This window comes from Lampris incognitus, chromosome 16, assembly GCF_029633865.1.
Source record: "Lampris incognitus isolate fLamInc1 chromosome 16, fLamInc1.hap2, whole genome shotgun sequence".
In the NCBI taxonomy this organism is placed as follows: Eukaryota; Metazoa; Chordata; class Actinopteri; order Lampriformes; family Lampridae; genus Lampris; species Lampris incognitus.
This window is the reverse complement of record NC_079226.1, coordinates 16,583,498-16,599,848: the sequence shown is the minus strand read 5'-3', so window position 1 is coordinate 16,599,848 and position 16,351 is coordinate 16,583,498. Positions and strand designations below refer to the sequence as shown.

The 16,351-nt window shown below is 44.2% G+C and overlaps 2 protein-coding genes across 7 annotated transcripts; both read right to left on the bottom strand.

The window, feature by feature from the left end:
• Positions 1–268: 268 nt before the first annotated feature.
• Positions 269–4,955, bottom strand: zbtb8a (zinc finger and BTB domain containing 8A). 2 transcript variants are annotated; one of them, XM_056296425.1, is made up of 5 exons: positions 4,891–4,955; positions 2,579–3,432; positions 2,240–2,409; positions 930–1,279; positions 269–306 (listed from the first exon to the last, which is right to left on the bottom strand). In XM_056296425.1, exons 1-4 carry the CDS (start codon positions 4,953–4,955, stop codon positions 962–964), a joined length of 1,407 nt encoding a protein of 468 aa, XP_056152400.1. In that variant the 3' UTR covers positions 269–306; positions 930–961. The 2 variants fall into 2 exon arrangements, with proteins under 2 accessions (XP_056152400.1, XP_056152399.1); XM_056296424.1 differs by lacking the exon at positions 269–306 and having other exon boundaries at positions 431–1,279.
• Positions 4,956–5,270: 315 nt separating this feature from the next.
• On the bottom strand, positions 5,271–12,855 carry gale (UDP-galactose-4-epimerase). Of its 5 annotated transcripts, none has more exons than XM_056296063.1 (11): positions 12,699–12,855; positions 11,877–12,011; positions 11,580–11,695; positions 10,793–10,906; positions 10,288–10,464; positions 9,981–10,097; positions 9,798–9,864; positions 9,581–9,666; positions 9,142–9,219; positions 6,991–7,105; positions 5,271–5,709 (listed from the first exon to the last, which is right to left on the bottom strand). In XM_056296063.1, the coding sequence occupies exons 2-11, from the start codon at positions 11,995–11,997 to the stop codon at positions 5,645–5,647; spliced, it is 1,056 nt and encodes a 351-aa protein (XP_056152038.1). In that variant the 5' UTR covers positions 11,998–12,011; positions 12,699–12,855; the 3' UTR covers positions 5,271–5,644. The 5 variants fall into 5 exon arrangements, with proteins under 5 accessions (XP_056152038.1, XP_056152039.1, XP_056152040.1 ...); XM_056296064.1 differs by having other exon boundaries at positions 9,981–10,094; XM_056296065.1 differs by having other exon boundaries at positions 11,580–11,692.
• Positions 12,856–16,351: the final 3,496 nt, after the last annotated feature.

Below are 16,351 nucleotides of genomic sequence, written 5' to 3'. Positions count from 1 at the left end.
GCGGGGATAATGGATAATAATAATAAATAATAAATCCCCATCCATCCCCATCAAAAGGAGCCAGTTGAGGTGGTTCGGGCATCTGATTAGGATGCCTCCTGGGCACCTTTGGAGGTTTTCTGGGCACGTCCAACTGGGAAGAGACCCCGGGGTAGACCCAGAACTCGCTGGAGGACTACATGTCCAATCTGGCCTGGAAACGTCTTGGGATCCCCCAGGAGGAGCTGGAGGGCGTTGCTAGGGAGAGGGACGTCTGGAGTGCCCTACTTAGCTTGCTGCCACTGCGACCCGACCCCGGAGAAGCAGCTGATGACGAGATGAGATGAGATGAGATGAGAGAAATCCCTGTCCAAGCTGCTATATCTTTCTGATGCACACTAAGCAAGGCCAATGAAAAGCAATCTACAAAAATATCTTTAATATGTGCAAAAGTAAAAAAAAAAGAAGAAATAAATAGTAAATGCTTTCCATTCATGGAACATATGAAATAAATTTTCTTTACAAAGGTTCCACAATAGTGTAACACCAGCAAAATATGCTCATTGTACACTTTCTACCAAGTATTAACACAAAGTTTTTCCATTCCTTTGCTTCGCTTTAGTGCTACCATGAACCAAACCTGACACTTTGACATAACTCCAGTGTCATGAACATGTTTTTGCATGCAGAAAATAATATAACATCATAAGAGTTAGAATTATATCCAGAGAAAAGGAATTACCGACCATACATGTATGATGTATGCTTTGGATACTGCTAGTCTTTTTTTGGGGGGGGGGGCATTCCACTTTGAGACAAATTTCAATACTTATCTTGGAAAATAACAATGAGACAGTTCCATTTAACTAAAGAATAATTCATGTGTCTTGAATGTTTGTATTTGTATTATGGGTAATGGCTTTGTCATACAAATGTGCATGCGCACGCACATGTTTGCAAGCACACGGTCTTTGGCTCTGATTCACTGCAGCTCTTCGTCACTGTCATCCACCTCCTGGATGATGAGATCGGCCCCCGAGTCTTCAGCCAGGTCATCATCATCTGCTACCATCCAGGACCTTTGCGTGTCCCCCTCCTCCTCGCCGTCCACCCCCAGTAGCAAGGCTGGCTCCTCGTTGGACTCCTCTAGAGTGTTAATGGGCATGTTGTCACAGCCCACCTCCTGGATACACTCGGTGCACATTCGATAGCGTCGCGTGCCTTCACACACCACATGTCCGGTCTCCTCCGTCACCTGACACTTACACTTCCTGCACACCAGCTTCCTTGCCTGGTGGATCTGTCAGGGAGTCAAACAGGGACAACAGATGTGAGCAGAGCAATGCTTTTGAAATAAAAGAAAAAAAACTGCATTAGAGCAGAAGAAGAATACAAGTCAACTCTTCTTCCTGATAGTTAATACTTATTCAGTATTAACTATCAGTGGAAGCATACCTAGAGAACAGAGATGGATGGACAAACGGAATGACCAACTGACTCACACACACACACACACACACACACACACACACACACACACACACACACACACACACACACACCATCCCTCAAACAATCACTACGTGATCACAAGTCTTACTGACATTTCTTCATTCACAACATTATATTTCTCACTGAGTCAGGAACAAACACACTGAACGTGGGATACGTTCATGCAGATGCAATGCTGTGCCATTTACCACCGCAGCCTACCAAAACACAGATGGTCTCTGAATGGACTGTGTAACTTTTAGCTGGTCACTGAACACATCCCCTCAAACTTCAAGCACTGATGTGCAATTCAGCGGCTTAAAATATAGCTAAAAATACACAATCCATCCATCCATCCATTATCCGAACCGCTTATCCTGCTCAGGGTCATGGGGATGCTGGAGCCTATCCCAGCAGTAATTGGGCGGCAGGCGGGGCGACACCCTGGACAGGCCGCCAGTCCATCACAGGGCCAATATACGCAATATAATACGCAATCCATCCATTATCCAAACTGCTTATCCTAAGTAGAGTCGTGGGATGCTGGAGCCTATCCCACCAGTCACTGGGCAAATACACAATCCCAGGGTAAAAATACAATTTTATAACCTAACGTCACAATTTTCCATGACCTTAATCATATTTCCAAGACATTTGACACATTTTGTTTAATTTTCATGGTGTTTTCCATGATTGGAAAACCAGCCTATAAATTTCCAGGTTATCTAGGATTCGTGGGAACCCTACCCTAGTTGTAGACAAACCCTACCGTCTCAAAATGGCTGCGGAGGTGCTCTAGGCGAGTAAAGCGCTTGTTGCAGGCCTGACAGGGGTACGGCCTCTCCCCCGTATGACAGCGTAGATGTCGTTTCAGGTCGGCCTTCCTCTTTACCGTGTGTGTACAAAAAGGGCACTTGAAGCGCATGGTGGGGTTGGCATCTGTGGAGATGGGACAGTATTTCTTTTTAATTTTATCTGGATAACTGCATTTCGCTCATCAGTCTCGTCTCCATGAAAACAGAAAATCTCCCATTTTTTGTACACGCACTTCCATATATAGATTTAACAAATGCTGACTCATCGTGCTGTCGCTCGCGGCTCGACTCACCTTTATGAAAGTGCCCAATAACTCCCATTATTGTTGGGAGAGTGGCGTACAGCTCCTCTGCCTTTTCAGCCTTTTGTGCCCTTGCCTCCTGGACCTCCAAGGCTTCGTGCTGGGTGGCGGAGCGAGTGCAGTAGGGAGTTCTCCTCTTGGCTGATCCTTTTCCTCTCCGGCGCTCTGTCCCAGGAAGGGTAAACAGGGGATCCCCAGGATCCTGCAGATCTTCCACCTCTGTGCTGGGCTTCGTGGGGCTGCTCGGGGTGGTCTTAAGGGCCAGGGGCAGAGCTTCCTGTTCTTGATCCTTTATCCTGAAGCCTGACTGCGGCCTTGAGCTGTCATGGGTCCAGAGGGCCGGAGGGGGACTGACAGAGGAGGAGGCCTGGTGCTGCTCTGCAGCCTCCTCTCCAGCCTTGCGGGAAAAGCTGCAAGCCTCGGACAGATTGTCGTCTTCTTCCTTCACGCTGATGTCCAAAGAAGACTTGATGAAGTTCTTGCAATAGTTGATGACATTGTTCATTTGCAGGTAGCTCGCAGCAGACATCACTTCGATCACGTTGTGGCTGGAGAGCTCCAGCTGCCCTGAGTAGATGAAGTCCAGGATGACGGTGAAAGTCTCAGGGCTGAAAACATCGAACGTGGCGCTGACCGAATTGGGCAGCCCGTCGTTTGACAGCAGCATGCGGAAGTAGCCGCTGCTGGCAAACAGGACGTTGCGGTGGGCCCTGAACAGCTGGCTCTCCACCAGCACAGTGTAGTCGCAGAAGAGCTCCTGGTGCCGCTGCTGGTTGAGTTGCTTCAGCAGGTTGCTTTGGTGGGCGACCGTGATGTCAGCAGCGTTGAACCACCTCTGTGCCTGCCTAGAAGAGGCAATATGGCAAACACACACTGACTCTGTATTTGACATAAGCAGTCTCATTGTTCTGTGAAATACAACAAATTACACTCAGTGTTTCGCAGCCTTTCGAAAGTGAAACGGCAGACCCTAATGTTTTGTCATGCCCAAGAGCTCCAAGGGTAGGCCTGTAGCTGTGCAAACAGATCATTTACATTTTGTGTACTTTTCAGTTACAAAACCCACTTAGCAAACAGTAAAGACAATTTATGCGGAAACGAATACTCAGAAACCTCCTGCATGCAGCTCTGTGGCTCTATCAGCCAAAATCACTTGTTAATTATGATACTGTAGCCACAAAGGCCTAAAACTGCAGGTTAAAATGACAAATAGTGATTTATGTTGTCAAATATCCCATATAGGGCTTATTCGTTGCTGTGATGGAGCAGCGCCAACTCCGCAGAGCGGCCTCCCACCGGACTGGATTCTGCGCTGTGAGTGGTTGGATGAGCCTTCTGTCAATCAAGTTTTTTTTTTCTAACGGGCTACACCCGACTCACTAAACGGAGCATCGGGTGACAAATCTCTGCAATCACTTCGGAGGGGAAATGAGGCGTCGTTGAATAGGCCTATCGTTATATCGGCACGACATATGATGCGAGGCAAAGGAACGACACCAGAACTTTAGCGTGTACGTCCTAAAAAAAAAAATTTTTTTTTAAATAAAAAAACCCTAATACAAAGAGTAAGCTTTTAACAACGGTTATTCTACATGTTATGATCATGTGTACACTGGCCGCCGTAACGCGTGTTATAAATTAATCGCACGCGGTTTCCGTTTAAAAAAAGAAAAAACGCTTAGTCCGCATGGGGGGTTCAAGAGCGCCCGGCAGCCCGCGGTGCAACGCCCGTTATAGCGTCGACGGTGCACATATGCAACACAAAACCGACCCGTATGTCACGTTAACCGCGCGGGTCCCCCCTCACGTTAACCGCGCGGGTCCCCCCTCCCCCCCTCCCGCATTTCACCCGGGTTGGAAGCGTAGCTGACAAACCGGGGAGGTGCAGCAGCTCCGGCGGAGGAAAAGCGGGCAGCGGAGCAGCGCAGCCCCAGTGTGTCCTGGAGAGACGCCCACTTCAGGGGCTCTCACACAATAGAAAAATGCGGACACAACCCTAAAGCGAATAGCAGAATCCCAATATGCAAAAAAAAAAAACGGGATACGGTTGAAAAGAAAAACCCGGCAACAACAACAACAAAAAAAAAAAACAACAACCCGCGCACGATTTGCGAAGATACGCAGGTCGAGGTTTGTACACTACACCCGTTTTCATCCTTAGCGACCGCCCTGCTCCGAACCGAGGCACAATAAAAACGCGTCGGGGAGGTTTCGCCTCTTTCTCCCAGGCGCGCGACGTCCGCAGGACCCGCTTACACCCCGAACCCGAAAGCCGAGACAAACAACGCCGTCCGTATACTCACTGATGAGCCGATTCACCCGGTGACCGGTAGAGTCTGTTCGCCCCCATTTCTGCCACCATGTCCATTTTTAATCTCTGCTGGGTTTTTTTTTTTTTCGTCCAGAGTTCAGTCATGTACTTCCTGCTCAGCCCTAAAGACCGAAACCCATTTAGACCGAATATACGACTGTGCTGACGTGGGTGTACAACTGGGTGCCCGTGGGCCAAGAAGCCATTTAAAGCCCCAGTGCCCAAATAACAGGAGAAAATCCTACAACCTTCGACACCCGTGGACACACATTCCGAATTTCACAATTTGATCCAATTAACCAATATTGTGGAGTCCTGCATGATTGTGATGTTTTATATGCGTAGTGATATGAGATGTGATTTGAGCATGAAGAAAACTCATTTATTTCTTACTGTCCTCTTGTTATGGCTCACAGAGCAATACATGATCACAGAGAAATGCCCATCAGAAAAATGACATGGCGCACACGCACGCACGCACGCACACACACACACACACACGCACAGAGGAGATTCTAACATGTTACACCTAACATGTCATGTAAGCAGTGATTGAAAGATCAACTGGCAGTTTTGAAAGAAAATATTTAAAAGTTGTGAAATGTAGAGCGTTCAAGATGTCTTAAGGTCTCTTTTTATTTGTGATATACATATACTATATAGATAAAAAATGAGGATCTCTATGGTTTGCTTTGGCCCGATGAAGTAGAAGTTGATGATATCAACCAAAAAAGGCTGGAATTGTATCAAGAGGCTGTGCCGTTGTTAAAACCAGTGGGGTTCTTGGACTGCCAGCGCCACAGGTCTTCACCTACATTGACACGAGAGTACAGAAAGCATGATATGTATTAAAATCAGGATGCATACAAGAAAATAGGAAACACTTTACATTAAGTGCATGTAGTAAGTGTTATTTAATAGGTAACAAGGCCCTTATGTCCTCATAAAATGCTTATTAACATCGTTGTGTTAATAAGACTATAATAAGCATTCATTAATTGGTAATAAGGCCCTTATAAGTCATGATGTTTGCAATTTGTGGGCTATGATTTTTATTTATTTTTTTAATCATGGGGGGCCTTAGATGGTACGTGCAAAGTTTTATGCAGATTGGATTTACAATCTGAGTGTGGAAAAAGTAGGTTTTGCATAGTTTGCAAGCGCCACCTAGTGGCAGAAAATGTGTTTATGACGCTATCGGTTTTTCGGGCTTGGGCCGTTTCCAAGGGCAACGCGACGCCGGGCGCCATCTTCCAAGGATCAGAGGCATTGTTTACGTTTGCATAAACGTTACCTGGCTAACGTTCACGCTATGGATCATTAATCGTTCGTATCATAGCGAGCTAAATCGATTATAGCTAACTCAAATTGTATCCAAGTACAACGTTAGCCAACGTTACCATCATCCATCTAACGCAGTTAGACAATCAGTTTAACAGTTCTGTGCCTGAGACTGTGGGGTAATGTTAGCTACGTAACATTAGCTAACGTTATGCGCGTGTGAGAGAAAGGAAAGCTTACCTTTGTGAAAATGCAAAGAACACACTAACATTGCCGCCAAAATGTATTTGAACGTGATCGATTTGTCTCACTGCTGCAACCCAGGCCATCCTGCGCCTCTTGGTTAAGTCCTCTATGTTCTTTCCTTCGTTTCTCTTCCAAGAAGGGAAAGAAAAAAAAGCGTAACCCATTCTCGAGTTTAATTGGTGTTTCGGACTTGGGCTGTTTCCAAGGGCAACGCGACGCCGGGCGCCATCTTCCAAGGATCAGAGGCATTGTGACATCACGACCAAAAGACCGATTATTAACACATATGTAGTCTTGTCAACTGGTAGTAAGCATTTTATAAGGATTTATATGACCCTTATTACCTATTAACTAACACGTATCACATGCACTTAATGTTAAGTATTGCCGATATTTTACCCAATCCAATAAGATAAAATACAGCCATAGATTTGGAGAAAAACCAGCTAAGTTAAATTTTATATTTTTTTTTAACTTGAAACCACAAAATCCAATTCAGAAACTATGCTGGGACTAATAGTGTAGTGACATGTCTTTTGAGCTTATGCCCGATAGCCGTGCTTACACATTTTCTCTATTCCAAAGTCGGCCTTCCAGCCCAGCTCCTTCTCAGCCAGGCGAGGGTCAGCATAGCAGGACGCTATATCTCCTTCCCTCCGGGGGGCAATCTGGTATGAGATCTATGGAGAACACAATTGGTCTGAGTAGACTGACATGTGATGGTTCATCTCACTTATTAAAGCTGAGACAAGAAGTGTTCACTGAGTATTTATCAGTCTCAATTTAATTTTGATGGCTCTCTGTGGCCAACATGAGCAAATGAGACCATAAGTGAGAAGACTCAGTATTGCTTTGTAATACACTATGTGGACAAAAGTATTGGGACACACCTCTTAATAATTGAATTCAGATGTTTCATTCAGACCCATTGCCACAGGTGTATAAAATCAAGCAGCCAGCCATGCAGTCTGCATTTATAAACATTTGTGAAAGAATGGGTCGCTCTGAAGAGCTCAGTGAATTCAAGCGTGGTGCTGTCATAGGATGCCACCTTTGCAATAAGTCAGTTTGTGAAATTTCTTCCCTGCTAGATATTCCACGGTCAACTGTAAGTGGTATTATTGAAAAGTGGAAGGTTTAGGAAAAACAGCAGCTCAGCCATGAAGTGGCAGACCATGTAAAGTCACACAGCAGGGTCAACGAGTGCTGAGGCACATAGTGCGTAAAAGTCGCCAACGTTCTGTTGACTCAATAACTGCAGAGTTCCAAACTTCCTCTGGCATTAACATCAGCACAAAAACTGTGCGCCAGGAGCTTCATGGAATGGGTTTCTATGGCCAAGCAGCTGCATGCAAGCCTTACATCACCAAGCACAATGCCAAACGTCAGATGGAGTGGTGTAAAGCATGCTGCCACTGGACTCTGGAGCAGTGGAAACGTGTTCTGTGGAGTGATGAATCACGCTTCTCTGTCTGGCAGTCTGATGGACAAGTCTGGGTTTGGCTGATGCCAGGAGAATGTTACCTGCCTGACTGCATTGTGCCAACTGTAAAGTTTGGTGGAGGAGGGATAATGGAATGGGGTTGATTTTCAGGGGCTGGGCTAGGCCCCTTAGTTCCAGTGAAGGGAAATCTTAATGCTTCAGCATACCAAGACATTTTGGACATTCTATGCTTCCAACTTTGTGGGAACAGTTTGGGGGGGGCCCTTTTCTGTTCCAGTATGACTGTGCTGGAACAGAAAGCACAAAGCAAGGTCCACTAAGACATGGTTGGGTGAGTTTGGTGTGGAAGAACTTGACTGGCCCACACAGAGCCCTGACCTCAACCTCATCGAACACCTTTGGGATGAACTAGAACGGAGATTGCGAGCCAGGTCTTCTCGTCCAACATCAGTGCCTGACCTCACAAATGCTCTTCTGGATGAATGGGCAAAAATTCCCACAGACACACTCCAAAGTCTTGTGGTAAGCCTTCCCAGAAGAGTGGAAGCTGTTATAGCAACAAACGGGGGACCAACTCCATATTAATGCCTATGGATTTAGAATGGGATGTCATTAAAGCTCCTGTAGGTGTAATGGCCAAGTGTCCGAATACTTTTGTCCATATAGTGTATTTCCAAATGCTTGTCTCCGGGTTGGATTCCCCATGAAATCTGACGAAACAATTCACAGCACACAGATGAGATATATTTCCTCATCATGGTGTATTTTACATACACATCGTTTTTCCGCCACTACATTTCTCACTCTCTTCTTTAAAAAAAATATGGCACAAGCTACCAGAATGTGAACGTAGATATTTGGACAAGAGGCAATGCTTATGCAAAATAAAGTTGTTCTTTCAGGCTTTTGCCCACAGGGGTGTGCAAAGTCAATAAAAATTCAGAAGTTTTCATAGCAGCTTTTAGGTAAACAGGGAGAGGAAGCCTCCCTGACTCAAGAGCTCATATACATAGCACAGTGTTGATGTGAAACTGTTCATCCTTCAGTTCATGAGGTAACCTTTACTGCTCTGACATCTGACCAAGGGTCCCCAATAGGCGCCAATACTGAATACAATCACATGTTCAGTGGTGAGAGTTTGTGATCACGGGAACACACACTCCTATCAAGACAACACAAATTTTGTTCTTTAAGTTAACCCCAAACCAATGTTTTGATCTTTACAATGTTGTCTGACCCCCCATGAGCCAACTACTCATTAGAGTCACTTACCTCTCTCCCTGAGGCCTTCTCCATAGCTTTAACCATCTGGAGCACAGAGTAACCCGTCCCTGTTCCTAGGTTATACACCTACACAGATACACACAGACACACACACAGTCACACAGACAGACACAGACACCGAGATGCACACACGCACACACACGCACACACACACACACACACACACACACACACACACACACACACACACACACACACACACACACACACACACACACACACACACACACACACACACACACACACACACACACACAATACACCCAATAACTTGTGAAAATACATGCATGCTTGTGCATGTACTATCCACTTAATTAGACAACTATTTGGGAGACAAAAAAAAACAACAAAAAAAACAAAAAAACCCAGCAATGGCAATGATAGGAGTTGTATTTCGAAGGTTGATGAGTTTTTTTCTTTTATGTACCTTGCACCCACAGTTGTCCTTAAACATCCTGAGAGCAGCAATATGGCCCTTGGCCAGGTCTACGACGTGGATATAATCTCTCACACCTAGCAACAGAGGAAAAAAATTACATTGACAACACCCAGGCATTTCGAAAAGGTAATGTGACGTCTTAGCAAACCACATTTAAATCAACTTGTGAATAAATGTAAAGCAGATAACAGCGAGTCTACATCACCTGTCCCGTCAAGTGTATTATAGTCATTCCCAAATACTTTGAGGTACTTTCTTCTCCCAACGGCCACCTATTAGGAAGTTCAATAAAGCCATGCAACATAACAATGTCAGATCATTTACAGGATCAAAATGACTGGCAAAACAAAGCATGGTAGCCTTGAGAAGATGAGGGCAAGACACGTACTTGGGCGATGTATGGCAGAAGATTGTTGGGGATGCCCTGGGGGTCTTCTCCTATGAGGCCAGAGGAGTGAGCTCCAATTGGGTTGAAATAACGCAGAAGAACCGCATTCCAATCCTGCTACCACACAGACAACAATAAGACACATTGGCTATCTGCCACTATGTACTTGATCTGTTCACGCTGAAAATCTTGGACTGATGTCACATTTTGCAGTAATTCTTTCTGTCTTCACCGCTCACTCAATTTGCTAGAGTACAGCTGCAGGGATTTTTGGATTGTGTACGTTTGTGTCTCTGCAGAAGATTACCTTTTCAGCCTTACACTGGTCCACGATCATCTCCTCGATGAAGTACTTGGTCTTGCCGTATGGGTTAGTGCAGCCGCCCACGGGGTGCTGCTCATCTATGGGGAGACGCTGTGGGTCTCCATACACCGTCGCTGAACTGCTGAAGACCAGATTGCGCACCCCATGAGCCTGCATCACCTGGGACACATGCAGATGCACACAAACACGACACACAAGCACCATCAGCAGCCATCGAGACAGCAGTCTAAAGCTCGTAAGCACACACCTTGACAAGTAAGCGCACACATCACAGGGGTAAGTCTGAAGGAAGCAAGCGAGCTCCACATATACGTTAATCTTGCAGTATCATAATTTGTTAACACAAAATCAAATGGACACACAGGAGCTTGCATGCACACAGCAAACAAAGAAGCTACTGGTAGTCACTTCAACCAATGCACAGGGTTTAGAGAGCAGGTGGAGGACTGGCCATGTAGGTAGGTTAAGGGTGCAGTTTGAAGCTGACCTCTAGCAAGTTCATGGACCCAGTGAGGTTGACTCGGTAGTAGTGCAATGGCTTCTCCACTGACTCCCCAACAGCCTTCAGACCAGCAAAATGCATCACAGCAAAGAATGAATGCTGCGATGGAGAGAGAGAGAGAGACATAGACAGGCCGGTGCACACAGTTAGCAGCTGCATGGGTTTGATCCCCAAAATGCTATTTAGATATTTATTTATTTATTTTCAGTCCATAAAATGTACCTAACATTCAATACTTCATGAATGCATTAAAAAAATCTTTCTAAGCTGCTTTTTTCTAGAGGAAAGGCTTTAAAACTCTCTTAGAGGGGGGGGAAATGCCCAGCCCTTGTTACTCAATACTTCACAAAGGCAGATAATCATGCTCTCTTAAAACGTCAGTGTTTTGTAAGGAGAAATGCTGCAATTAGTAAGTTAGTAAGTAAGTAACATTATTCATATAGCACCTTTTGACAGCAGAGACGTCACAAAGTGCTTCACAGAGGAAATAAAACATAAACATACATACACACAAAACACAATAAAAACAGAAATCAATAGAAAATAGAAAATTACACAAAGGCAAAGTCTAAACAAATGGGTCTTGAGTTGCTTTTTAAAGGTGTCCACAGTGAATAGTAATAGTAAGGCCTACTTCAGGGCTACATCGTATGTTAATTTAGTGACCCTTTTTTTTTTTAGTTTATTCATATTTTATTCTTATTTCATTTGTTTTGTCTTCACACATTACAAATCAACCACACTGGTGAAAACACATGATCGCTCCTTCAACCTTTTTAAAGATCTTTTCCAAGCCGGGTCGGTCCAACAGGTCTAGTTCATGGAACTCAATGCTGATGCCCAGCAAATTCTCTATCCTGCGGAGGCTCTCCGGGACATCCCCTTCTCCTCAAACGGAAACAGAATGTAGCATATGAGCATACATACACACACACACACACACACACACGCGCGCGCGCACACACACGCACACACACACATAGTGTTAACTGACACTATTAACACTATTATCACATCATAACATGTCAATATGTGGTGTACAGCCCCCGATTGCAGTGATGAAACGTACCTCGTACAGCATTGCTGAAGTTATCGACGACAACGGGACAGTAGCCTGCCTCAATGAGCTCTACCACACAGTGGCTACCAACATAGCCACCTCCCCCTGTGACCAGGACTTTCTCTGCCATTCTCAGGGCTTGTCCTACAACAGTGACACATCATATCACACACCTAATGGCACTTACACACACACTGCTGCACGGTCAGAGTCCTACAACCCAACACATTCAGTCTATCCGCCATTCAAGGATGGAATATCTGAATAATAACTCAGTAAGGACATGGTTTGTGATGAACGCAAAAGCACTTCTATTTATTTTAGAAACACATTAAGACTCTCCCTTAGCCCGTTTGAGGTTTATGACAGGCTGACTATGCGGGGCAACCAGGCTGTCGTGACCTTATCACACACACAAAAAAACCAACCCAGGATTTCTGTTTGTCTGAGACACACCTGACACAAGTCAAGGTGTCAAATTTGCCGCACCCATCCTATCGTCCAATATTATCAGTTAGCCCACAATAAATACTGCTCAAGATAAAGTGTGATGCAATCTATTCAAAATGTTGTATTCATTATACACTGTAAATTCTAACATGTTAAGTTTACTTAAAAAAAATTAGGAAACTGTTTTCCTTGGGGAACAGTAAGTAAATGAACTTAATTGTGTCAAAGTTCCTTTACTTACTTTCCCCGAGGTAATCGGTTTCTATCGCTCCATCCTCATTAGTTCCATTCAGACCCAAACGCTAACTGGCGAGCTGTCAACAAGCAAAGACACAACCTCTCTGTCCACATCATTTAAAATGAATCGGTGAATATACTTACTTTAGCGTTTTTAAAGCTTCAAAAACAACCACAAAACCTGTCGGTACGCCAGAGACGCCTGGTGAGTCTTACGGTGAGACTCAGAGTGTCCGTCGACAGGGAACGGAGTTGACTACCAACTCAAATGAGACGATTTCTTCCCCATTTACTATTTGAACATTTCACTTCCTGGAAAACGTGGAGCAGGGCACAATCGGAAAGATCAAGGCGGAACAATGTCTTTGCTTTCAAAATAAAAGCGCAAATGTCAGCCGCGGTTCAAACGCTCCTAAGCTTTCAATTAACTTTCGAACATTCGTATCCCAAATGAGACTAATATTCAGGCATATATATTACAAGTTTACATCTCTCTCTCTTTTTTTAACGAGCTGAACGTCAGGTATATCTTGTGGTGCGCACACATGGAATTTGACTCCGGTTTCGTGGCTCTCAGTAATACAGAACAACAACACAACAATCGTCACACACACACACACACACACACACATATATATATCCCCCCCCCCGCGACCCTGAGAGCAGGATAGGCGGTTAAGATAATGAATGAATGAATGAATGAATGAATGAATGAATGAATAAATATATACTATATATATTTATATATATATTTCACACCATAAGCAATCATCAGCTGTCTTGTTGAGTGTTTCTTTTAACAAAGTTTTATATAGCCATTTGGAAACCGTCCATGGTGTTGATAAAAGTGCTCAACAAATGGGAAGCGGAATATTAAGATAGATGTACATCTATCTTAATATTCCGCTTCCTATCTTAATATTATCCAAAATCCTGCTCTCAGGGTCATGGGATGCTGGAGCCTATCCCAGCACGCACGCACGCACGCACGCACGCACACACACACACACACACACACACACACATATATATATATATATACATCAATAAATCAATCAGACTTTATTCGTATAGCACTTTTCATACAAACAAATACACAAGGGAATATACAATATATGCACAAAGACTGGCTATCCTCGACGACTGAATTGATTGGGCTATTGAAAATCAGGTGGGCCTAGCCTGTCCAAGACCAACCATACTTAACAGGTTCTGAAACGCACATGTTAAATTACAACTACACTTGCCTGAAATGCAACACAGTTTAATCACACAAGGCTTATTCATAATCAGAGGTAATGTTACAGGCACCAAGACGAACATTAGCAGCATCACAAAGCCTGGCACGGCGGCCACACACACACACACACACACACACACACACACATACACATACACGCACGCACACACACACACACACACAGCTGACAGCATCATTAATCATAATAGAGGCACCAACATGCTCAGCAACGTTAAAAATGACACTTGAACATTTGTAACCTTATTTTCTCAAGTTTCTATAGAAACTTGAGCAAACTGCTTTGTTTCGTCATGGTTTTTTTTTTTAACCTACAGTAGTAGTAGTTCTCTGCTCCTCTGCAATGGCACGGGCTGTACACTGAGAGCAAGAGGAGGGGCTGCTCGCAATCTGACATTTACGAAATGGTATGAAATGCACTGCAACTCAAAAAATCTGATCAAGAAACAAGAATTGTTTTACATTTATTGGCGGCGTATTCAGATAATTGACACAGTATTCATTGACTGCTGTTCACTGGATGATCCAGCAAAAAGGGAAGCCTTCTGGTTGGGCTATACAAATGAAACTGACTTGACTTGACACGATTGGGTGGGCCTGCGTGCCAAATGGGTGGGCCCAGGCCCACCTAGGCCCATCCACAGCTACGCGTCCGGGTACACCTAGATAGGCTTAGGCTGCACATAGTGAGACTTTTAATTTGAAATGCGTACCAGATATTGTGCTGCATACGATCGGCGACTTTATGATCCGTTGGTGTTTGTTGATACGTGGACAGTGGCGAACTAGGAAGCCTCTGACGTCAGCAGTCCCTCGATTACAACCTCGCCTTTGACCATTCATTCTGAACAGTGAGGATATTGTGTGGGGCCTGTTTAAGTTTAAGTAATTCGGCAGATGTTTTGCTTTCGCATTTCAGAATGAAAAAAAAAACCCAGAATGTGTTTTAAGGCTTTTCTCCTTACCTACATGGTTGAGCATCTGGTTTATCTTCAATATAAGCTGGTTTTCAAAAATCTTTTTTTTTTCAACAAGTTGAGTTCATATTCAACCACTCCTCCCCCGAGCCCATCCCAAATCCTCCCTCTAACGAGAACGCCTGTGACAGATACATGTCCTTCACTTTACACAGAGGTAATAAACAGTGAGTAATATACAAATATAATAATTCGTGTAACCTATCGGCGTTTCACGCCATGTCACATTAGCCTGTATTCAGACTCCTATGTGTTGTTTGCATAAGGAGTCTCTGGCATGATGACATAAAGTAGGTTCAAGTCTCGTCACAATATATGAAATTCGAACCTTACGCAAATATTAGCTTGATCATTTTAGAAAAAGAAATGCAGGGAGAGTAGTGTTACTGTTGCAGGGAGAGTAGGTTTACTGTTGCAGGGAGAGTAGCGTTACTGTTGCAGGGAGAGTAGCGTTACTGTTGCAAGAAGAGTAGCGTTACTGTTGCAGGGAGAGTAGCGTTACTGTTGCAAGAAGAGTAGCGTTACTGTTGCAGGGAGAGTAACGTTACTGTTGCAGGGAGAGTAACGTTACTGTTGCAGGGAGAGTAGCGTTACTGTTCTTCGTCATGTGGAGCTAACACTGTAATGTATTTGTAATAGACTAATGGGATGACTGACCCTCTGGCCTGAAAAGGCCCCACTCAGCAGTTTAGATCATAGTATGAGTAAACAGAGGATTACCATGTAAGATAGTTATGACTTAATATAATATGTAATATGTCTTTTCAGATCTGTGAGACAGTTTTTCATCATTTGGAGCCCAGCTGGGGTTTTTTTTTTTTTTTTGCAGACCCACTGGATTTTCTGTTCTGCCAGCTCCAGAAGCTGGCTTTGCAGTTTACCATGAACCCTGATTATTCAAATCTTACCGGTTGGGTGGCATATCTCTCCTTGTGCCGCCCGCTCCCTTGCATTCCTTAACCGCCCTAACTTTTACCTACTCAGTATGAAATCTTCCCTGGCTTATTCACGGTCAAGTACGAAGTCAATTCAGTGTAAGGGCTCTCTCAGAACAGGAGAAGAATTCATTTCTGTTCTTTTGCTCTCAGTTACTGCTGCCAGGGGCGTCTCAGTATTGTCTTTGTGTTGTCCGCGGGGATGAATCACAATCATAATGCACAATCTATTATTTTCACCGCTGTCCTAATTTTTCTATTATGGAAAGTGGTTTAGTTGGCAAAAGCTGGTGCAGATATGAGTCATGCAAAATTGTACATGTGTTATTTTTTTAGACATTAGCTGAGTGAATCACGCACACACACACACACACACACACACACACACACACACACACACACACACACACACACACACACACACACACATACACAAGTGTATTGTATCTCTAAGTCTCAGGCCAAACTCAGCACGATTATTTCAAACCTGTTTTCCATCAACATAACTAATCTTTAACCAAACCTTTGTCAAATTTCCGCTACTTGATGCATTCTGGTGTCGCTTCTCCACAACAGGAACAGATAGAAAAGATAGAAAGTGTTGCCGGATGAAGGAATTTCACACTA

What these genes read in the sequence shown, in the direction of transcription:
- zbtb8a (XM_056296425.1), bottom strand. Translation starts at nt 4,955, where the DNA reads ATGGACATGGTGGCAGAAATGGGGGCGAACAGACTCTACCGGTCACCG. An exon ending in TATTGGGCACTTTCATAAAG is followed by an intron (nt 2,410 to 2,578) that starts GTGAGTCGAGCC and finishes CCATCTCCACAG; the next exon opens with ATGCCAACCCCACCATGCGC. An exon ending in TCCGCAGCCATTTTGAGACG is followed by an intron (nt 1,280 to 2,239) that starts GTAGGGTTTGTC and finishes ACTCCCTGACAG; the next exon opens with ATCCACCAGGCAAGGAAGCT.
- gale (XM_056296063.1), bottom strand. Translation starts at nt 11,997, where the DNA reads ATGGCAGAGAAAGTCCTGGTCACAGGGGGAGGTGGCTATGTTGGTAGC. An exon ending in AGAAGGCCTCAGGGAGAGAG is followed by an intron (nt 7,106 to 9,141) that starts GTAAGTGACTCT and finishes TGTTCTCCATAG; the next exon opens with ATCTCATACCAGATTGCCCC. An exon ending in CTTTGGAATAGAGAAAATGT is followed by an intron (nt 5,710 to 6,990) that starts GTAAGCACGGCT and finishes GTGTCAATGTAG; the next exon opens with GTGAAGACCTGTGGCGCTGG.